The sequence below is a fragment of the Nannobrachium achirus genome (assembly GCF_963921795.1).
Source record: "Nannobrachium achirus genome assembly, chromosome: 5".
Taxonomy (NCBI): domain Eukaryota; kingdom Metazoa; phylum Chordata; class Actinopteri; order Myctophiformes; family Myctophidae; genus Nannobrachium; species Nannobrachium achirus.
Window position 1 is genome coordinate 44826540 of NC_137814.1, and position 25384 is coordinate 44851923.

Genomic DNA, 25384 nt, shown 5'->3' on the forward strand with positions numbered 1-25384 from the left:
TGGCAGGGGATACACATCAAGATCACATTAGACCCCTAAAAATGCCGAACGGAATATGGTTGTGGACTGCATGGCAATTAAGATTCCAAGACCATGACAAGGATAGCCTTTAGTTGCTTGTGAATGAATCTATTGCATTTAAAGACTCTGAAGAGAAGAATCGGAAGAACAAATGAGACGCATGAACAACCATGAGTCTCAATTACAACCACTATTAGTGATCCTCTGACATATGGAAGGGTCGAGGACTCGAGCCACATTTGGCTGTTTCAAGTACAGTACACTCACTGTACAACTTCTCAAATCAAAATATGATTGGTTTGATTCTGTACTACTGATCAACTCAAGATCAGTTTAACTATGCAAACAGAACCACCCATCTATTTTCTTCACATAAAAAGGGTATACTATTCTACATTGACATCTTTGTTCAGTTACTGAATGTAACATGGAATACGAAATCCTGGCACCGGAGGTTAATATTAAGACTAGATCAGGCAGCCTAGTCCTTAAATCTCTACCCTCTGCAGGAACAAATAATACTCTTATGATTAGCCAACAGAGCAGTTCCAGACTGAAAACAATTGGGACACATAAATGATGTGCCTTAAAGCTACAATCTTTACTTATTACGTTCGTTGACTCTCTTTCCAGATGGAGAGAGGTAAATGCAATGATAGTGTCCAATATGGAACGCCATCTGTTTCAAATAACTGTATTGACATTGTCAACCAACCAGTCAGTGTCTTACCTGACACCAAGGTTGATATTTCTCAGTGGAAGAGTAGGAAGAACAGACCACCTCCAACTAACTGCAGATGTGCTAGTAAGTTATATAGCATTAACATACTCTACCAAGGTTGGTTGAAATAAGTTTGAATTAAAATAAGTCCCGGATTGTAACTTTAAAAACACAGCATACATGGACTTGATCACCAGAAATTGATATAGACGGGCATCAATTTTACAGTAGTAGCATTGGGCTTCAAACCTCCTCATTAACTGCCACTGGTGCTTGACTGCTGTAACGCTTGAGTTCATTTAAAAGCCCTGTTTTTAAATACTGGGCATATATGCACGCATTTCTCTGGACAGCCCCAGTATTTGCATTTTGCAAAAGTGCAATAGCGAAAAGGTTATTTAAAAGAAACTAAACAAAAAAGCTATACCAGGGACAGACAAAACAAATGTGATTTGGTTGATTAAAGTGTCAACCCTCCATCTGACTCATAGGCCTCCGAACACACTTGATGTCTGTCATTAATAGACGACCGCCTGGTTTCCTCTTCGTTAGTGAGGAACAGATGTTGTGTTCCGCTATTCCATGGCAGCCTACAGGGGCTCCCTCCCCTTACTTCAACAACTTAAGTAATGTAGATCAGGGGTCTTCAACGTTTTCAGGCCAAGGACCCCTTAGTTGAGAGAGAGATGAAGCAGGGACCCCCCACAACCTGATTCCATATACTGTAGTTTCATTGTTTGACAGCACGATCATCAGTATATTTTGGATTCATGTTAATGTGGGTTTTCAGATATTTAACCACTTGAACCGTCAATACTTAAACTTGACCTTTCACTGTACTTAGTCTGCTCTTTTCCCGCTCCAAAGCTCTTTGCCAAAAATAGCCGATCTACAAGCTCACAATGAGCTTGTAGATCTGCGATTTTTGGCTGAAGTTCTCAGAATATGGAGTGGACGCTAGGGTTCAAGTGGTTAATATAAAAAAGGGAGGAAAAAACAAGTTTCTATCACACAACGATTTGGAGGACCCCATGTATTAACTCTGAGGACCCCCTGTTGAAGACCCCTGATGTAGATAGACGGACAGTAACGTATGTAGGTAGATGATATGGCAAATGGTGACTCCAACTCCAACAGAATTCAATATCTTTTTTTGTTTTTTAATGAGAACTCTGCACAAGCTGGCAGTGATGGCAAAGCTACCATTGTGGATAATATAACTGCGCCCAGTTGTGATTTTTCCGAAGCTATGGAAAAGATTTTCCAAATCATTGTCAATTTACAATTCCAACTCAAGTCCTGGTATTGCAATAAAATCAGGCTGACCTTGGTATGAAAAAGCTCACACACGTTCGACTACACATGGTCGATTCTTTCAATTCTGTTGAGGGAGCATCTACACTGAGTTTTAATAGTTTTTCACTATGAAAGATACAAAGTGAAGTTACCCTCCCCTCAACATTATTGCAAATACTTTCGTTTTTGTAATTAAAATTCTGTGAGTACACTCCTGTAATGTGATGTCCTACTACCTAATTGGACGAGGCAAAATCCAGCATATACGATTATATAGGGAACGGGACATACTACATCTGAAAGGCGGAGACAGTGAGAACATAAAGAGACTACCTATAAATAATCGAATAGTCTTGAAAAAAGGACATCGTGGAAAAAGGAGGGGAAAAAACGAAACACTTTTGGAATTGCACTAAGGAATCTTTGTACATGGGATGTGAAAACTGATTGTTAAACTGCACTTTCCAAATAAAATAAACAATAAAAAAAAAAGAAAGATGTGAAGTGAAGTGAGAAAATTACAGAAAGTTATAATGAACAATTAAACATCAAGTTGATAGCCCCATTGGAGACAACATTACAGTAACTGAATCAAAATTTAGTGTGGATTTTAGCTACGTCTTCCAGCAGAGCTGCCCTTTGTTAGGCCCGCAGACACATTCTAACAAGCCATTGATTTGGAGAATAAAATGGCAGACTAATGGAAAGAGAAAGGTCAATACAGCTCCGGTCCAAGCATGACATTCACCTGGTCTACGCAGCACCTTCATCAACTCCCGGATCCATATCACCCAAGTCAGAGGAGCCCAAGACAGACCTCAATACAGAATAATAAGTGTCACTCTTTGGCCTTGTGAATTGCCCTCATACCAGAGTACTGAACAAGGCAAATAGGATACGCAATAACATTGTGCTTTCCATTAGACCTCAATCCAGAATAATAAGTGTCATTCGCAACTGGCAATAGCAAACTTTGTATTTATACTGTATGTATTTTTTGCGCTGTTTATTTTATTTCTATTTACTTTTTTTTACCATATCTACTGCATAGTACTGTGTTCTATCCGTCTGTCATTCAATGTTATATGAGATACTTCAATGGTTTCCTATGGAAATAAGCTTAGTCTTTTCTAGTATCTCCTTTTAGTTGACCTTGTACCAGTGAACTGTACTGTCATGAAACTGTACTTTTTTCTATGCAAACTTCTAATAAAGTCTTGGATCAAAACTCTTTGGCCTTGTAAATTGCCCTCATACCAGAGTACTGAACAAGGCAAATAGGATACGCAATAACATTGTGCTTTCCATTAGACTAATGGAAAATGAATTGCACACTAGGGGTGCAATAGTTAATCGAACTAATCAACTTAATTGATTATAAAATGGTAATAAATAAATAATATCTATTTAAGGCATGTCATAGGTTCAAAGTTCTACAATCTCAATCTCATCGCATCACAAAACAATGGCGAGCTTATAGATATGCCTTTTTCAGTGATTTTGAACGACTTTGTTGGGCGACAAAGTATAAATAACAAGTGGTTAATCGATTTGTTTATATACACTGATATATTTGTAACAAATGCTTCTCAATTATTTGATTACTTGAAAAATGTATCAATAGAATAATCGATAAGAACATAAATCAATAGTTGTTGCCCTAGAAATGAATTACTAATTATAATTACACTATTAAGAAAATAACACTAAGTAGTGAAGTGCGTCAGAGGAGACATAAAGAAACGCATTTCCCAATCCGGATTTCAGCTCTTATGTGATGTTATACAAAGCCATAGCCTAGTAATGACCTCGGCTTATTTTGTCCTATTCTTTCCTGGTATCCACTTGTCAGCCGGTCTGACTCAACAGAAGTGGGGCCCAGCTGAGACAACTGAACAGCAACAGGAACTGTAAACAATTTCATTAACTGGCCTCCATTAATAGAACAAAAACACGCAAACAACATGGAAGGACATTTTTTTGTTTTTGATGTACCCCCGGACGGTGCCACTGCCGGGTAAAGGCAGGATATCCAGCTCATGTGAGACTGGAATGGAAATGATAAACACTACTCACTTGACAAGCAGATGAATTAAGCCACAGCCTTGAAAACAGACATATCCTTCCGGAGCTCAGGTGTGACTACCTTGGTGACTTATTTTTAAACCTTTTCTGCGTCATGGAAAGGACTTTTTCATTATTTTTTGAAAAGTGACGTGCCATTTGTTCACAATGTGTTAATAGAAGTGGGCTAAACTAATCGCTCACTCACTGCACTTTGGCCAAATTAATACAGAAACAAATATATAGTCATCAATCTTTTCTCCAGGGACAGTTTTTGTCTGTAGTTTTCAAATATCAGTGCTTCAATAGAGAGTATCAATACTAATTTAAACAGAAACTAAAGACTAAAATGGCAATTACCCATTATTTATGACAAAACACACATTACAAGCCGAAGGAAATTACAAAAACATCCAAGAATCAAAGCGTATTTAAAAAGTTAGACAACAAGGCATCTTTTTTTTCCCCAGAGAGGCCAATCTAAACAGCAGATAAGCCCCTTGTAAATAGAATGCCTGAGCTGAGTGTGAGTGCATACGACGGCGAAGAAACGCCTGTCTGCCGAGCTTTAACACATGCCTCAAATGTCTGGGATTCCAGTGGAAGGACTCCGGCAGTTGCAAACTGCGGAGCGAACGGCTCACAAGCCGCAGCGCCGAGTGCCAGAGCAGTTAAATCAGCTAAAAGAAAAAGCCGTTTGCACAGAGAGGAGAATGGGGAAGGGGGCGGGGGCTAGGCGGGCGGCTGACTGACTGACATTTGGATTTAGGCTAGTGGAACTCTGTGTGCCGAGCTGTGAAGCAAGCAGACATGGTGCTCTCCTAGGCCGTGAACAATGTGGCGAGGTTTTTATGACTTGCATGCATCTGTCTGATCTTGTCTGACATGATTTTTTACCCCCACCAGAAGTTTTGTGGTATGTGCGAATGAAGTGGAGCCGAAACCGTCAATAAAACAGTTCATTAACCACAGTAGGTGTAGCGCTCACTCAAACTTCACATGAAGCTCTCAGGGCTGGCTAAAAAGGCAGTACTTACACAGCCATTACCCCCGGTGCACTGAGTTCATATGTTATTGCCCTGTACTTAACATGCACTAATTGGTTTGAGGTTAGATAAGAGCCAGTTTAGTTATGGAACTTCCTACAATTAATTGTACCTTTTGGCATTTGAGTAATTTCTGGGATGCATCATACAGTACAGCAGAACAACAAGAGTAAGAATATAAAATCCCTGCTTGCGGCCCTTAGAGGAGGATCTCCTTTATGCCGCTTTCACTCTACAAAATCTACAGAACGACCAATGGTTGCCAGTTACTTTGCTGCAAAATCGTGTGCTGCTCTAGCCACTCTGTGGTTATTTTAACAGTGTGAAATAGAATTTAGTTTTTCTTTTATTCACAGAACCAACAAAAGACGGGGAGTGGAAGCGGTGAAACAAATACATGATTGATTGAGGCATCACGGCATCATTGGAGCGCTGCAAAAAGCAACACTTTTTTTGATAGAGCTTCACACCCTTCACGCAGCTTCATGTCCCTGGGCCTGGCCTCCACTGGAACTGACTTGTAGCCCAGGGGTTTTCAAAGTGGGTGACGGGGCACCCTGGGGTGCCGTGACGGCAGTCCAGGGGTGCCACAAGATAATTTGATAATATTTGGAATTTATTTGGACACTTGAAAAAATATTTAGTATCATTTTAAACTTGAAGTACAAAGTTATTTTCAGTCAGTTCTAACCAAAATGGCTATTATCTCAACGTTTTCCTCGCAACATAATCACTGTCGGGCAGAAACCTTGTATCTCCAAGTTTCAAATGTGTCCGTCTTTTGGTAAAGCAAGGCCCTGCTTCATCATACAAGACTGTCGCACACAACAGATGATCTACAACAGACGATCTACAAGCGATGCGAGGCATTGTGTGCTTGTAGATCTGCTGTTTTCACTAGTTTAGTACATTTTATAGATGATAAATAAAAAAAGGAACGGTGAGAAGAAATTCTATGAGACCTGGGGTCTGTTTATGAAATTATAGCCACAACACACAAACTACATACTAGTGTGGCATACTCTGCTCTGACTGTAACTCCAAACTGCAACAAACATGACATTTCTATTTCATCTGCCATTATTATGTTCATGCTTTTTTATTTATCTATTTATTTTTTCCTCACTTTTATTTGTATTCTACATTTTCAGATTGTGTCTTACAACTGTCCTGGGGATTGAGTGTGTGTGTGTGTGTGGGGGGGGGGGGGGGATAGGGGAAGAAGTTTCTATTTGTATTTTTCTTTTGATATCTTTGTGATATATTCAATTTTAAGACGTTGTGTACTGTATACCCACCCCTGGGCTTTGTCATGAATGCGCTCAGCAAGTCTCATGATAGCAATCTGCCATAGCAAATTTTAGATACAGTATCTCGTGTGTAAGTGGAAATCTGAGCCTAATCCTCTGGGGAGCATAAAGGTGCACACCAGTGCACAGCAATCCAAACAGTATAGTTTTGTTGGACATGCATGGTCATCATTCCTAATGGGGCTTAAAATATCTTTGAATCCAAAACCTTTTCACTGTATATAGAGGCTAAGTAAATGGGGAGGGTCTCAGAAGCAGAACTAGAAATAGAGGAGTGATTCATTTAATGGCAGGAGAACAGGGCTGGCTTGGCTTTCAAACATGTGTCAAGTTTTAGAGGGCAACACGATGGGTAATGAATACACAAGCCTGGCAGGGCTGTTGAAATTGGCTCACACCGACACTCAACATGTCAGAGAGACATCAAAGAGCAGTGTCCTCATGCCTATGGGAGAACTACGAGGCTACAAGGTACGGCTTGAGGTGGTCTGGGAAACGGTGGTATACATAGTCAGTTACGCCAATGGCGAGCGTCCATCTATGAAGATATTCTTTATTCACAATAGCAACATGACATGTCATGTGGACCTCTCTTGGGCCAGGGAGGGATGGAACCTCAATGTTTTATGATGCCACAAGTTTATCTTATCCCAAAACCATGCACAATAAAACCGTCAGTGTAAAAGTTGGTGTAAATGGACCGTAAAGTTTTGGGTCCATTTTTACACTCTCATGTTGCATTCACCTAGTGGCGATAAAGCAACGGTCTAAGTAACAAGTATTATTCAATAGAAGTTAGCGACATGAAGCCTCCTGACTTTTGTTGCTGCGTGATGGGCACTGTGGTGGAATTCAGATCAATCAATAATCATGAGACAATGAGGAGACAAGACAATTATATTAGGTGGTGGTGTGGTCAAGTTTATATAACATGATATCATGGACAGAAGTACAATTAACACTCTGGTCAGTGGTAAAAGAGTTCTGCCAAGAAGAATGGTCAAACACTAGAATTATACTGTGGCTTCAAGGCCTCTGGAACGAGCTGTACCATAACAAGATAGGCTTTACCAAAACAATAACTACTCAGTCCTAGGTAGACATCTAGACTCTTACAAGCTTTACAGTATCAATGATGTGTCATTAGGCTAGATATTAATATAATCAATGAACACTTTATCTACTCTATAACGTCACAAATAATCAATCATGATAAACTCTAATCTACTGCAGCACATAGACTAGCTATTGGAAAAAGGAACGTTTTTGAACGATTTTGCTCTATTAAAAAACGCGAGTTAAATATTTTTCAGCTCTCCAATGACGCAGTGAATTGTCAATCAATCTTATGTTTTTGCTTCACTCCCCTTCTCTCCACGCAATTCCTGCTCCGTTCCGTAAAAGGAAGAAAAACTCATTCTTGCCATTAACCGGTTTCCTGTGTTATTTAATCCTACCTACCTGTTTCATGTACCCAATGTGGCTTGAGCAACATACAGTGACTCGATACCTACAGTATGTAGCTGACCTCATCTGGTCATTTTGGAGTCTTTGTTACCGATATAGTGTGAACGCAGCATCAATTATTAAAACTGAGGGTTTACTTTGCACTGTACACTAGTCAAAAGGACTAGTATTTATAAAATATGAAAGGTGTTTCTATGTATCTTTGGGAAAAAAGTGTTATTGGTTTAATAGAATGCATATTGTGTTGTTTGTAATCACACACACACACACACACACACACACACACACACACACACACACACACACACACACACACACACACACACACACACACACACACACACACACACACACACACACACACACACACACACACACACACACAAACCTCAAACACATTGTGAATAACTCTCAATTTATGCTAAGCAGTGCTTATTTGTTGACGTTCCGATTCTCCAGAGAGTGTTTTAACAAGCTGCTCAGTTTGTCCTCTTAATGCCTCTGTGACCTCCGCAGGTTACCTGTTGGTATTTTGGTCTCGTAAAAGCGTCGGCGCTGCAAAGACGCCACTTTAAGGCCCCCAAGGCTCCATTCATAACCTCTGGGAGGAAGCAGGCCAACAAAGGCAGGAAACAATCGGGAAGATTGCTCTGTGAACTTCTACGACAGCTTATTGTTCGATGGGGAAGATGAACTTGGCGCCAGTGGTGGTCGTGGTGTTGTGGAGGCCAGGGCAGGGCACTGGGGAAAGGGCTAGAGGGCAAGGTCAACATCGAGGTGTGTGTGTGTGTGTGTGTGTGTGTGGCCCCCCATGGTGACCACTGACCTGCCCGTCCGTCCTTCCACCAGAGCCTGTTTGTTTGTGTGTGTGTGTGTGTGTGTGTGTGTGTGTGTGTGTGTGTGTGTGTGTGTGTGTGTGTGTGTGTGTGTGTGTGTGTGTGTGTGTGTGTGTGCGCGTGCGCGCGTGCATGCTTTGGTTGGTGGTGGTGGGTGGGTATTTGTACTTTACTGGAGTATTTCCAATTTCCAATACTTTTACTTCTACTCCACTACATCTCGGATCCAAATATTGTACATTTACTCCAGTACATTTATTTGAAAACTTAAGTTACTACCGTAGTTACTTTGCACTTTGCAGATATAAATTATTTATAATATTAAAAACATACATTTACCTATTTTATACCTAGGATTTGAAAATAGACGATCTACAAGCTCACACCGTGTTGTGAAGCGACGTGTAGTGAACTTGTAGATCTGCTATTTGCAGCATTTTGAATTCCGGACTTTTACTTGTAACAGAGTATTTCGATATTGCAGTAAGTAAACAATTTCAGTACTTTTTCCACCACTGGTCGGGGGGGGGGGGGGGGGGGGGGTGTTCACATCCACCATTACACCACCGTGTTACTCTACTGTTTCCTAGCAGCAACACTAAACAATAGCTGTCCGCTCCGTCTGCAAACATGCACGCGCGCGCGCACACACACAACACACACATACGCGCACACGCACATGCGGAGGGGAGGGGGGGGGATATCTGTGTGATTTATATGCAGAGTGTCTGTGGCTGCAGTCATAGTTACATGTCCCCCCACACGTAAACACACACACTCATGTCTTGTGATACGTGGTGACAGACGTCTGACATTAGCCAAGAGGACCAGTGTTTCTAAAAGTGGGCTCCAGCCAGGGACCCCCAGGGTTCCACGCGGTGGGTGTTCTAAATTGACCCTTGCAGGGTCTGTCACTCCCGAGTGTACACAAACGGAACCCGAACAGACCCTTAAGGATCCATTTGTATACTCTCAGGAGTTTACGAGGGTCCTTGAGATTAAAAAGAAAGTTTGAAAACGAATGGCTAAGAAGACCCTCCATATGAAGAGTGCGGATACTTTCACCTGACCCGACTCACAATTCACTTCACAGCAGCTCTCCAGTTTTAACAGCCTGCATATAGCATAACAGCAGTTAGTGTACCCCCCCCCCCCCCCCCACGTACACAGGCAGGCACACATACCGCAGAGTGTGCAGTGCCAACCAATCGGTGGCTAGGGGTGGCTTACAAAATCCCATTCTATAACCCCACCGCCTGCTGTTACAGCTAATTAAATATGTACCAAATTTCGTAAACTCAAACACGTGCTGCAGTTTGCTCCAGCAAACCTCCTCCTCTTCTCAGCTGGGTGCCTAATCTCTTCAGAGGACAGATAATAAATGAAGATGGTTTTAGAACGTGTGTAAAACACAAGCTGCCTGGGAAACCCGGCTTCGTTTAGAGCCTTTCTTGGGGCCTTGGCGAGGTGCCCTGGGCTGGGAAGTCGCGCTTGCTCCCAACAAAGAGGACCAAACACCAAGCCCAAATGTGATTACAAAACCAAAAATAAAAGATTGGTGAAGCGATTATGCCATTGACACGGCGGAACACCTGTCCCAGTCAGACTCCCAGGACAAAATCTGATTCAACTCGGTGTGACTCGATTTGCAAAGAGACGCGAGCAGGTGAAGCACACCACTGTCATCACATACTGTAATGTGAGCAGAGTGTCCAAAACCAAAGGTCTCGGTCAGGGCGGAATTTCATTTCATTCAAAAAAACGACGTAAAAGATGCACAAAGCCTCCATCTGATTTGACCGTCCTTCATTCAATGCAAGCGTTTTGTTTTGAAGGCATCCCAAGAGATTTCTCCTCATCTGTTGCCCTTGTCTTGATCATTTCAATCGCTCTGTTGGGCTTGTTCCAAGACAAGGATAAAGAGAGAGACAGTATCTCAGCCTGGGGGCCGAAGCCAAACATGCGTGGCAAAAACTGTAACCACTTAAAGCCATACTGTGTAAGATGCCCAACTAGTGGTCATTAGCCCTATAGCAAACCGCGGTCGCGTCCGCGTCTTTCGGACGTTTTTCGTACCTTCAGACCCCCGCGTCTGCCTCCACCTCGCTGAGATCTATCTTTTAAGGGGTCCCTTGTTCCTGTGCGTTCAGTAATTCCAGAGATACGGACTCCTTCACCCTGCCTGGTAGGCGAAATTACCTAGAGAAGGGATGGTACAAACGGGCGACAACAAATATGGCTGCCATAGCGACCCCACTTCAAGATGCGCTGTGATTGGCCGGCAGTTGTATAACCCTCGCTGTGATTGGCCGGTAGTGTGATGACGCAATTTTGGCGCGAGATCCGGTCCACGGCAAGGATCTCAGTTTACATACAGAGAAGGCTTTACAGGCTGAAATTCACGGCGCGGATCTTCTAAAACTTTTGTGATTTAATAGTTAGGAGAATTTTAAGATTTGTTTTATAAAAAAAGTTACATAGTACAACTTTAAGCTTTATTTTACAATCTATCGTACAATGGTGTCGTGCACCATTAATTGCCAATCTTCACGCTTGCAACAGGTTGTCAGCTTGTACTGTAGATTGGCTATAAGAAAAGAAAAGAACATATTGCTTACAATGACATGCCCAAAATAGGGACGCCAGGGTGGATAAAGTGGTTAATGAATGACATAACCATGGATTTAATCCAAGAATTAACACTTCATTTGAAAGGGTATATATGACACACACGACACCTTCGTAAGCACTACATGATAACACCCGACATCAAATTATAAAATGTTTGTTCATATTATGTCACTTTCAATGTCAAACTTAGATCATCCTCCATGTCACGTGCCAAATTTGACATACTACTGTCATACTAAAATGTAATGACATCATGTTCAGCCTACAAAATGACATAACTTGTTGTTGTTCTGAAATTGTTGTTCTGTGTGTTCCTGATTAAGTCAAAATGACATATGGCAGGGGTCTTCAACAGGGGGTCCTCAGAGTTACTACAACTGGTCCTCCAAATCTTTGAGTGATAGAAAGTTTTTTTCTCCTTTTTTATATAAACCACTTGAACCCTGGTGTCCATATTCTAAGAACTTTAACCAAAAATAGCAGATCTACAAGCTCACAACGCCTCGCACTGCGAGGCGTTGTGAGCTTGTAGATTGGCTATTTTCGGCAAAGAGCTTTGGTGTAGAGGGGAAAAAGAGCAGACTAAGTACAGAGTGAAAGGTCAAGTTTATTAGGTATTGACGGTTCAAGTGGTTAAATATCCGAAAACACAAATTGACATGAATCCAAAATACACTGACGATCGTGCTGTCAAACAATGAAACTATACGGAATCTATGAACAGGTTGTGGGGGTCCCTGCTTCATCTCTCTCTCAACTAAGGGGTCCTTGGGCTGAAAACGTTAAAGACCCCTGACATATGGTGTCTGTCGGGTGGAAACCTCATATGTCCAAAACAGTTACTTTTTAGGATTCAAATGTAAAAAGCAAAAGTAGCAGATCTGATCTACAAGCTCAAAAACAGCGTATCGAGCTTGTGGATCTGCTACTATTGACGCTTTTGTGTGACGTTAGTATGATATGATGAAGTAAGGGCATTAATGAATGAAAAAATAATATGGAGACAACGATATAGTAATATAAATGAAGAGACATAGTAGGCCAGGCAAGACAGGTTGAAAATATGTCAGAACCAAGGGCAGTATTTTATGCTGACATTAGCTGTCATGACAGCAGCTTAACAATGTTATGGAGGATTTGTATCCATCTATTGTTCCATTCATAAGATTACACTGAATAGTTTTTGTGCAGGTGTCATGACAACAACTGGTTGTCATGACCCCTGCCTGACCACCAGCATATGCCCGTTCAAACGAAGAGTTACCCTTTGGTGTAAACTCTCGCCGATTACAAATAATTTAACTAGTTTCGTGAGCATCGTTGTTAGAAAAACAAACAAGAAACTGGTTTCATTCACAACTTCCAATCGTTGTTGGTCCCGAAAGGAGACAAAACGTCATACAAGCTAAAGCCAATAGTTCAAATATTATTATCCATTATTTTTAGACTGAGTAACTGAGTACTTCATTCAACGTCCAGGCTAACAATAGTGTTAGTGACAGTGTTAATGATCTAAGTTGAATCACAATTACAACTTAGTTGCTTTTTTGTTTTTTATGTTTATCAACAGATTTTCAGAATCTTAGTTTAAAAAGTAATTTGAATATTTATAGATAGAAATAGTATACTATTTCTGTAATTAGATTTTGAACAATTTTCAAATTAATTGATTGATATATGGACTGTATGTGGTATCCGGATGCGGTTGTCATATACTTTTAAATAAAATGTAACCATGTCAGAAGCATCCTTCTGTTACAAAAATAATGAAATTGAAAACAAATGTTAATACAAAATGATTTGGATACAAACAGAACCTCATCCCACAAGGCCCTACTTTAAACAAATGAACAGGGAAGATAACACAAACACTTCACAAAATAATGCCAATGCCATTCAATTACCATTATTTTGTAGATGTTATGGGGATAGCGTGTGTGTGTGTGTGTGTGTGTGTGTGTGTGTGTGTGTATGCAGCGTGTAAGAGAAAACTCATCTCTTTTGGTAATGAGCATCTCCTGCAAGCCTGTCTGCAAAACGGACGAACCCAATTTAGTGCAAAAAGGATGGGAAATTAGCAATGGCTCACTCTGAGTGGCTCCAATTACTGCTGGTTAGAGAAGTAGGGAAAGGAAATGGGTTGTGACTCCAAACACGGGAGCTAAGCCAAGCCTTATGGTTGTGTGCAGCTTTGTTTTCTGCAGGTGTAGAGACTACAGAGGAAAGAGTATGACCCACAGTCACCTCTGACAGGACTCTCTGCAACAGGGAATGCACCGCTGATACCGTTTTCTCACCGCCGATAATTCATTTGGATGTGCCAACTTTTAGGTTATGTTTACTACAGCAGTGGTTCTCAACCTTTTAAGGCCGCGACCTCTAAAATAATCATATTTTAACTGGGGACCCCCCTCCCCCTGACAAGCACCAGGAGTTGAGGCATTACATTTTGTATAACACGGTTCTATTGTGAAAATAGCAGACAACGCCTCGCAACGCATGTAGATTGGCTATTTTCACAATTTATGCCTCTAATATGTGACAATTTGGCCAAAGTTTAATTCGTCATTAAAAAGTCCTAAAATTGTCACTTTAGAAATGTGCATAAGCCCTCATTAAAACGTTATGTTGGTTTGTTTACTGTTGAGAGAGAAAGCAATGTTGCACACTAAAGTGTTGGACCCATCACCCAATCCATTACATATTAATAACCTATCTTAGTACAGGGTTCCCACACATTTTTACCAATGAATATCCAAAACTTTTCCAGAATATTTAACTCAATTTCCAGGAATATATAACAATCATTCAGCGCAATAAGGAGTCACTCTCTTACTATATGTAATGCCCAAAGACAGGCAGTGTACTAAAATTAAAGTGTGCACGGCTGCACGGCGTGAACGGACCGTGGCGTGTATGCGGATCGTGCACGATGGACACGCATGCGCCCACTTCAAAAGTTAACAAACCTTTCCAGTACTGGGGGAAAAAAAATCAAATTTCAAAACATTTCCAGGAATTTCATGACCGTGGGAACCCTGTTAGTACAAGTATTCAAATGTAACACTTGTTTGACTCATAATAAATCCAGTCGGAATTAAATTAAAGGATGTCTGAAATCAACCGAAATGCCCATATATGGAGATCCCTGTTGTCATTAGCATTTGCGATATTGGGTTTGTTTATGGTTATGTCTGAGTCAGAGCGACCGTGGTCCGCCCGCCTGCCGACCCTCCCATTAGCCGATTTTAATATAGGATTGGTGCGCCATTGTGTCTGTGTACAAACAACAGAGATGGAACTGAGCACTGAATGCCTTGCACTCACTGTTCTGTGGTTCGAGCTAGGGCTTAACAGGTCTTTTCATGCTTTAGTGAAACTAGGCCAAAAACCACAGGCCCCAGACCACAAGACCACAGGCCCTGCCTGTGTCGCCTGCAGCCCATGATTGGGAGATCAGCGCTTGCCTGTCGGCTTCTGGTCTTGAGTTCTTTGTATGAGGGAATGGCACATGTGTGACGTTAATTCAATTCAGAGTCATCACTGCTACTTTAGACCACTTCCTCCATAACATTTCCACCACAACTTGACAACAGCTCCACGGGGTCTACGGTCTACACTGCAGATTTATTCAAGGAGGACTAGCAACAAATATGAGCAATAATCTCAAGCATGGTCATTAGTTGAATAAATATTCCCTTACAACGCCATGGGTGTAGTAAGGGAAGGAGAGGGGATAACGCAGGCCCACGGGAGCTCTTTTCAACAGAAACTGGCTGTGCTTGCAACTGTCACAACACATTCGAGCACTTCAACACACAAATAAGTACTTGAGAAAGCAGATCTGCACAAAGGAGAAACTGGTTCAAAAGAGCAGTTACATGATGTGTTGCATAACGCTGCAAGCCAAGGGGTTCAGACGGCACCCATACGCAAAAATTCTTGTCAGCGCTCAAACTTGAACTCATTGGCGCTGTGGAAATGGGTGGGCTTGTCATTTTAAAACAATAGCCACTTCAGGGAAAGAACGAGCCGTTTCCCAGGAGTATTGCTTGGGGGCGATCAGAAACTTGGCATCATGTCTGTCATCATCATCTACCTCGCCCGGAATTCTTCACAGGGCACAAATAATACCAACTGTCCGCCGAGTGGTAAACAGACCATCGCAGCCTCACTGGCGAGGTGTTGCATCATATTCAAAGAGTATAGTTCAAACTGCTTTAACACAAAGTTGGCCTACTTTAAACTTAAGCACATGATTTGGCTCTGACATTTCAACACCCAGAGAGACACAAGTGACTGTCCTTGCAAACAAGGCAAACGATGCCTCTGATATCGCAAGTCTGGTTTGTTGTGTGCTTGGTTTTCATTTGGCCCAATTATTGGACAAGTATTGGACAAATTCTTCACAATATGCAATTTCAAATGAGGCCACCACAGGTGCAATGCAATGTGGTACTTTGACAAAGATGTTGGGTTACACAGAGATTGAGACCTATAAAATATTCATGTTGATGGGAATTAAAACATTTTGTCTATGTGGTGCATTTAGGGGTTTACGGTTGCTATTGTTCATTTAGTTAAATGTTCTCTTTAAGTACGACTTACTTCTTTGACAGTGCTTCTGCGTCCAACATCGCTCGCTGAAGTGTCCGTTGATCGTGGTCGTCTGACAAGTGGTCTTTCCTCTGGCCGCCCCGGGGCAAACGTCTCCGCACTCCCGGTCGTTCTTGTTGGCCACTATGTAGTTGTCCTCCACCGTGTCCAGGATCATGGACCAGTCCAGCGTCGACAGGTAGCAGAGGTCCGGGTTCTTCTCGATCCTCACCGCTCCCCGGGTGATGTTCATCAGGCTGTGGAGGCCGATCTCGTTCAGCTGGAGCATCTCGAACATCACCAGGGCGTAGTTGAAAAACAGATTGTTTCCCCGGATGACGGTCAGATTAGGGAACAGGTCACTGAGCGTCTCCAAGCCGTAGACCCTGAAGAGCAGCAGGTAGTCAGTGACGACGGTCAGCTTGGGGAAGCTGAGGCCGCGGAAGTCCTCCGGCTTCGTCTTGAACATGAGCAGGATCTTCAGATGGCCTTCGATGACGGTGCAGTTGGCCAGTGACTGGAGGTTGGTCACGTTGTTGCGGATGTCCTTGCTGGGGCATACTGCAGAAGAAATAGGAAGGAGGAGGGAGAGCAGAGAGAGCGAACAAACAGAAAAGATCTTTTAAAGACTGGTTTCTTTCACGCATGGACTAAAAAGATCTCAGAAGGAACACGGAAATCAACAAGATCAAGCCAATGTAATTGCTAGTTAGGCTCCACAACTAATAGTCGGGTTTTTCTCAGTTTACACTCAGTCTAAAGGAAAACAAACACAAGTACCGTTCATTCCTCTTTGGAACAACTGAGCACTTTCATTCCCAATAAGGCTGGCGCTGGCCTAATAACCTGGAGGTGAAGGGTTAGATTGTATAGTATAATTTCTGTTCCTCAAACCTCAAAAAGTATCAATTGTTTAGATGTTACCATTTTCTTCGGACAAAATCTCAAACAAATGTAAACAGTTGTGAGTTAGTGTTTATCTTGTCCAGACGACCACTGATTGTAACAGCAGACCAGATGACCAGATGATGATAAAGCTACATGACACGAGATGTCTGTCTGTGCTGCAGCCATCAACTGGAAGGCCAGTTTTTAGGGAAGCTAAAGATGGCTTTGGTGAGTGGGAAAAGAAATAGACCACTTGGTATTGAGAGGACATATTTCACTGAAGAATATGTGGTTATGTCTCCATCTGTGACGAAAATCAGAAGCTTTTTGCTGACAGATTTTGTTTAGCAACCACATATCTGGCTGCTGCCCCCATTTAACTGTGGAGAGCCACCACCAGTGTCAAGTTTTGCTCATCACGGGCTGCTCCTATGTGGTTTGTATCACTGCCCCTGTAACTTCACACCATTAATAACACTGGCTAATGTATTAAAAATATGCTTCTGTATGTAGGGGGCCCGTTCGAGTGCTCAGGGTCATGGATCACATTAGTATGTAGCAGGTTTGTGGCATTTCCTGCCATGACCTCCTAGACACATGATCCTGTTCGGAGCAAGAAATGTCACAACTACGCCACTGTGCAGACTGCCCACATTTTTCCATCTCAACTCTTTCCAACTGTTACAATAAAGAGGTACGGTAACACTAGATGCACAGGCCTAATGGAGCACTTTATTCTTCCACACCTACAGTTTAGAGTAAGAGATGTTGTGGCTACTGGCTATAGACTATTGTGAACTATTATCAGACTGATGCATATTAAATGTGAGTTCAACATGGAGCGTATTTCATCCATGGAGTGCTTTTTTATATATATATATATATATATAAAAAAGAAGTCGACCGTAACGAGGCTCCCTTAAAAAACTCCCCGACCCCCAACACACTTGAATCGTGGATATTAACCAGGCTCTTTCAAGGAGATGCCTTTGGTGTAACATAACCATAAAAAATAATAAATAAACATTTTCTTTTACAGGTGCAGTGTGCAACAACATTCCAGGACCCATTTCACAGTCCACACATCGTGGGTGTCTTTTGAGAAGTGCTGCCCGGTGAGCAAATAGTGATAGAATGCAGGATTATTGCTAACAGTCATACTGACATACATTATGTAGTCTGATGATGTACAATGAAAGAAACAAAGTGGGTCAATGTGCTGCTCAGCTCATTAGCTACCCGTCTACTACTGTAGTGATTAGGGCTGTCACAATTATTACATAATCGTCTAATCGCGATTATTTTACATAATCGCAATTATTTGGTCATAATCGTCATAATCGTTTACATGTTGAAAAATCTTTACATCTTTAACATGTATGTTCAAACATTTAAAAAATAGTGGAAATAGCAGATCTACAAGCTCACAACGTGTCGCGATGCGACGCGTTGTGAGCTTGTAGATCGGCTATTTCCACTATCAATGTTCTTTTTAAAGTGTAAAGTTGTCAAATATGTCCTTCTTTTCTTTGTATATTTAGGTTATGTGTCATATCTGCCAAGTGCAACTTCAAAGCCTACAAGCCAAACAGAAATGAATTGTCAATGACAAATACACAATTAAAAATCGTTAATCGCAATTATTTGAGTGACAATGAATCGTCATGTAAAATGTCATAATCGTGACAGCCCTAGTAGTGATCAGTAATCTCTGAATCACATTTAGACAAACACAGTTTCGCAAATTCGATGCCAAGAATACAATTGTAAGTCCTCTGTTGATATGTTATGGGCAATTCTCGCGAAGGCAGCAGCCAACGCTGGTTCTAAAGCGCTATGGGAAATCCCTGCTAACCACCACCAAGTGCCATGCAGCACCTCAGACGAACTGCTCAGCCATGTGGGGAAGTGGTATAACAGCGCGGCACACGCCTCTTTATGGTAGCAGGTCATTTTACACCTCATGTTGCATAACAGTACGAGGCAACCGGCACACCCAGTGTCCCATCACTATGTGTGCTCTGTGATGACAAACAACAACCTTTAACACCGTGACCTTTATAGCCAGAGGAAAGAAGAAAAGGACTGCAGACTTAGATCCTAAAACAAGTGCTTGGAGCCCAATTTAAAGGCAAGCAGGATTGTTAATATGGATTACAATGACAAGGGCATTTGACCACATGAAATATAAATATACTTAGACCCATTTCATCCCAAGGGTAACATTTTGTTTTCAGCTTCACCCAGTATATAAGGTTTAAACCGGTCCAAAAAGAACAGTCAAAAACTAGAAAATATTGTTCCTTCGAAACAATTGTGGGCTCGCTTCAAGCCAAAAAACAATGGCTATAAAAGTACAAAATGTCAAGATCGCAGGCAGTGCTCGCCTTGACGTTAATGACGCAATCGGACGCTGCATGCATGATTTGAGGCGTGTTGTTCCAAAAATGTGTTATGCAAAAGTTGACCCGCTGGTGGTGCTATAACAGGCCAATGTGAGAAGGATGGTATATGTTCCTTGACCTAGTGGGAATGTGCTTAATAACATACGTGTGCTCGCTGAATAAAAGTAGATTTCCAGTTTGGACTGATCAGTCTACAACTCCTCATTTGGACTCAGTTAGTGAACTCCAATCACAAGCAGTGAGCTTGTAGATTGGCTATTTCGACAAAGAGATTTAGTAGAGGGAGAAAGGAGGGGGCCAATACTCTTGGGGGACCCCGGTCAATGAAGTATAGGGTTTAAATGCTTAAGAAGGGGTTATAAAAGAGTAGATTTCCCCTTACAGGTCATTCTACAACTGCTCGTTTGGACTGGTGCGCACAGTGCAATCACAGGGAGCGCAGCGCAATCACAAGCATGACTGGCATCCCGCAAACCTGTAATTTCAACACATCCTCCTCAAAATGAAATGCTTCCCTTGAGCATGTAGTTTTACAGGGCACTGCGAAGAGAGTCTGGCCTACTGGAGCCTGGGTCCATTAATCAAGAGGACTCAACCTCTGACAGCACATTTGTCTCTTAAGCCTAATTTAAAGCCCACTGCATCGCACGACAGCGTCACTCACTGAAAATCGGTTATTATCATCAAGCAACACCATCACATGTTATTACTGTATTAGGTATAATTAACCATATTAAAGGTGTATTCAGTGATAATGAAAGTGGCCGGGGGTCATCTTGTCCCTTACTGGCCTTACAGCGTGGAAATGTTTTTATAGATTTTTTACACCATTATAATGTTCTCGTTTTGATCGTAAGACCCAATCACTGAATATCGGTAGGCCTATACGTCTCCAGCTTCAGGATATGTATGATACTGATTTACTACGAGACTGTGGCATGTTATGAGTTCAGTAGTTTACAATCTAGTCATTTAGCAGACGTTCTTAATTCAGAGCGACTGTGGTTCTCAAAACTTTCATTTTGACCATCATAATTAAACATCATAACATAACTATGGCCATACTCTACCCTGATTGGTCGAGGACTGGCTGGCCAACTCTGAAAACCGAATCTAGCTATGCTCGTAACACGGGCCATGGTGGAAGTCCTTATATGGTCAGCACACATTCTAGTGAGGAGAATGAATGGAAAATGTACCAATTATATTTTTATTTGAACGAAATACAATCACTGAATATACCTAGAATATATATAGAGGAGAAAGTTATCTCAATTATTTTCTAAATAACGACAGACCTACAAGCTCACAACACATGGCAATGTGAGCTTGTAGATTGGCTTTTTCAAACAATATAAAATAGGGCTACTCTCTCACGCATGCTCTTATGCTTGCACACTCTCGTTAGGGCTGTCACGATTATGCCATTTTATATGACGATTCATTTTCACTCAAATAATTGCGATTAATGATTTAATTGTGTTTTTGTCGTTGACAATTACATTTCTGTTTGGCTTTTAGGCTTTGAAGTTGCACATGGTAGATATGACACAACCTAAATATACAAAGAAATTACTGATATATTTGACAACTTCATACTTAAAAAAGAACATTGATAGTGGAAATAGCCGATCTACAAGCTCAATCGCGACGCGTTGTGAGCTTGTAGATCTGCTATTTCCACTATATTTTAACTTTTTTCAACATGGAAACGATTATGACGATTATGAAAAATAATCGCGATTATGTCAAATAATTGCGATTAGACGATTATAGATTATATAATAATTGTGACAGCCCTAACTCTCGCGTAAACACAATACACAGAAATACAGAATGTAGAGACGCGCGCGCGCACACACACACGCACGCACGCACGCACGCACGCACGCCTAATAAAGGAGACGACCAGACCGGAAGTGTGTGAGAACATGTGGTAGACTAGGCCAGGAGATCCTGGCAGTAAGCTGAAGACGAGAGTACTGAGTGACCCCACAGAGACGGCAGTACCTCACAGGGCAGCGGGTCCAGCCTCCAATCAGTGTACACTTTCAGCCAGGCCAGTATTTTTAGCCACACATTCCCAATTGAGAATCTATTACACTCTGTCCCTACTCCGTACCCAATAGTGGTTACTAGCGTTGGAAACTGGAACACTGCAGGCCCTGGTGTGTATGTGAGGAATTCTAGAGCAACAGAGAGCGAGAGGACAGCAAAGGAATGACAAGGGGGCTTTTCCTGCATGTGCTAATTATGATCTAGGATCCACATTTTCTAGATGGTAGGACGGTATGGTGCGTCCTGCAACATGATCTACAATATACAGTACATAATCAGACTTCAGCTCAAACTTTGTTTTCTTTGTTGCAGAGTACAGCCCACATGCAATAAAGATACTTATGATACGGTGGTGAGATAACACAGTTAATCCGAAACAAGCCACATGCTGGGTAGACTTTATGCACTTCCAATGGAGACTGAAACTTAACAAAAACAAAAAACAGTTGGTGGACGTCACAGGCAAACAGGGTTTCCATGGAGACTGGGCTGGCTCCAGCTCTTTATTAGCTTGCAGAACATGGACTTCTCCGAGTCAGACGAGACTGCTAGCACAGATGCAGAATGCAGAGAGCCAATTAGAATCACAGCGATAGCAGACTTCCATTGACCAGTAATATCAGCAACTCTCTCTCCAGAGATGCACTTGAAAGGCCAGTGGAAAAAATATATATTGTGCCAAAGAAAATAAGGCAATATTAAAAAGTGACAAGATGTATCATCAACATGAAAGACTGTTTCATGATTTTTATATTTTTCCAAGTGAAAGATGCAGTGGTGCATAATGGCGAGGGATCTGAAATGTAAGCGTAGCAGCTTGCCATACACACAGTACATTCGTTATTATCACTGTCTTGCATCCTATTGATGGGCATTTGGAGAAAATGAAACTGGCTCTTCACTTCAATTTGGTGTGAGGGGAGGGGCTATGAGGGATTTATAAGTGTTTGTCAGTGTCACCTGCAGTTTGAGTATTTGATATCTCGAAAATGTTCAACTGAATATAGCCTCCACACATAAGAGTGAGACCCAGGCATAAAAGACAGAAGCATAACATTTAACTGCAGTTAATTTGCCTACTTCTTTATGTGGTCAAATGTCCATAGAGCCGATTCGCATTTACCAAATTGTTGCATTTCTGCGGGTTAAAAAAAATAAGCCTAATCTAATCTAAGACTGCATCAAATGATTTACAAGTATTATGGACTATTTCTTCAAGGTGTTGTGTCGGAAATAACTCAACTTTGGCTGGTAAAGTCGTGATGACTCAGAGGTTAGTGGGATTTATTTGTTTAAATGCTGTATTGATTCATTGATTGTTTATTACTTCAGTGTCTATCTGACCTACAGCTGATAGTGAGAACTGCTTCACTAGACCCTTACACTGTTGTATAATTCTGTTCCTCTTTGTATGCAAAGCACTTTGTAAGTTTACAAATAAAGTGTAATAAATGAAAACTGAAACTTTTTTTGCGTGTGTGTGTGTGTGTGTGTGTGTGTGTGTGTGTGTGTGTGTGTGTGTGTGTGTGTGTGTGTGTGAGAGAAATGAGTGTATGTGACCAATGTAATTGGGGATCCATCAATCAAAACCAAGCACCCCAAACATGGAACAACATGCTTCACTGGCTATAATTGCTACTTTAACGCATCTTTTCCCACCAATAAAACATAATGACGTTAATTACCAACCTAAAAGAGAGATCAAAATCAAAGTTGGTCCTACATTTTATTCAAAAGGTTAAAAAAAGAAAAGCTCCTCCACAACGGTTTTGAACACAGAATTCAAGCTGGCTGTTTATATTTCAGCCTTATTGTAAAAACTGTGAAGTGCAAACACATTCATTTCCATAAAAGTGCCGCAAGTGCAATGTTACTGCTCGCCGCAGTGAATATTGGGGCTTGATTCATCTGTGGTGCCTCTGTCTTGGCCAGGAACTCCAACAAACACAATGTTCGAATAGTATGGTACACATAAAGTTGGCAGTATACTACACATAAAGGGGGAATTGGCAATTGCTAAACTGGAGAAGGAAAAAAAAACTAAGTTGATCAAAATGACTCTCTATCCCCATTTGCAGAGGAGCTCTGCTTGCCCGTTTAGCCGGCCTAAACATGTGCTCCATCAATACTTTCTGTAGAAGAGCAAACATGGACCGGCAATCAGGATCTCAATCTTGTGACGGAGGCAGGCAGGTAGGGGGTGTGCTGCTCGTGTCAGTGGACTGGCCGTGCTGAACATTATCACTGGGCCTCCAGGAGGGCTGAGGCCGTGACAAGCATGCATGAACACAAACACTCGACTCTTGCGACACTTCCCTTTTCAAGGTTTCACTGGTGTGTTGTTTTCCAACCTAGGCTCTAACCAACCACAATCTGCAGAATGCCGAGGTCACTGAGGAACACGCTCGCCGTTACAGCTGTGATGTAATCCCTGTCAAAAAGCGGTTGTAAAAGCTAATCGCTGATTCGTCCATCACATACAGCATACTGTAGAGTCTACTAGAACCATCTAAAATGTACTTATCTGTACTTGTTTTATTGATCTTCGGTAAAATAATGCTAGGAGTATACCAGGGTATAAGTCACATGCAGTGTCTATAATTAACCACCATCTATTGTTTGTAAGCAGACACTGGACACAAAACCCTTTGAATGACTGTGGATGGGAATTTGTACTACTGAAAATGGAGTAGAAGGTATATCATCTTTTGAATGATGAATGATGAATGAGGCTTAAAGGTGTTGGGAGATGTGACTTCAGGGATGCAAACATCTGGGAACAGAGTTGAAGCCATGTTGAAATGTATAGATTACCCTATAAATGGCTTTTAAACTAAGGTTTGGTGGTGGAGAATGACTGTTATTTAAATGCGTTTGATCTGAGATAAGAAGCGTAGAAAATTGATACAGATGATCTTTTGAATGATGAATGATGAATGAGGCTTAAAGGTGTTGAGAGATGTGGCTTCAGGGATCCAAACATCTGGGAACAGAGTTGAAGCCATGTTGAAAATGTATAGGTTACCCTAAAAATGGCTTTTAAACTAAGGTTTGGTGGTGGAGAATGACTGTTATCTAAATGGCTTTGCTTTGAGATTAGAAGCGTAGAATAATGATACAGATGTTACAATCTCTCAGACTTTTTAAGACAAGGTACAAATAAGTATGCTAAACACACACTTTCTTTTTTTGTTTGTTGTTGATGATAAAATAACTCAATCTTATCCCAATGTTTTGCTTAGTGCAAGACACTCTGCAGCACTAGCCACATGTGCCACCGATGTGGATGCAAGTCCACTCTCAAAATAAAACCAGAGCCTGCAAACCACAACTTTCCCTCCAGGCGTATGACTCAATGCCCTGTGAAGATACATCTCCCTCGAGATCATTTGGTGATTCACCTGCCCACCAGCTGCTCTCATTTCCACATTTCCCTCGCCCAACACAGGTGAAAAGGATAAAGGGTATGACTTTTTTTTAATCATTTTGACTGTAATATGTTTCTTTATCCTAAGGCAGGATTCCCCAATAGGCGGCCCGCGGGCCATTTGCGGCCCGCGGGGGGCTACTGTCTGGCCCCCACCAACCCGAGTAATAATGGTGGTATAAGAGCAGCAACACTAATATATCGTCGTTGTCGGGTGGAAATCTCGTATCTCCAAATTTGTACGTTCTTTCGCAAATCATACAAGGCCGTCGCACAAAAGTAGTGAAAACAGCAGATCTACAAGCACACAATGCCTCGCGCTTGTAGATCGGCTGTTTTCACTAGTTTAAATCATTTTTAAAATGATAAATTCAAAAAGAACGGTTTTGGACATACAAGATTTTCACCCGACAACGGCGAAAACTGTCGCTGGAGTAGTGGAAACGCCACCGTCGCCCCCTGCAATGTTGTGGCCCTCGGCTTGGTACCCTAGACATAATTCGGCCCTTGGGGAAAACTCATTGGGGAACCCTGTCCTAATGGTAAGTTGAATCAAGACTCGGATTTACATTATATGCCATCCAATACAGCAGATGCCACCTGGTTTTGTAGCTCCAT

General features: G+C 41.7%; 1 protein-coding gene across 1 annotated transcript in view; it reads right to left on the reverse strand.

Annotated features, from left to right (window-relative positions):
• Nucleotides 1–25384, reverse strand: part of insra (insulin receptor a) — a 74403-nt gene that overhangs the window by 44972 nt on the left and 4047 nt on the right. Inside the window, exon 2 of the mRNA XM_080726591.1 lies at nt 16001–16549. Within this exon, the coding sequence (XP_080582717.1) occupies nt 16001–16549 (549 nt within the window). The remainder of the gene's footprint in view (nt 1–16000; nt 16550–25384) is intronic.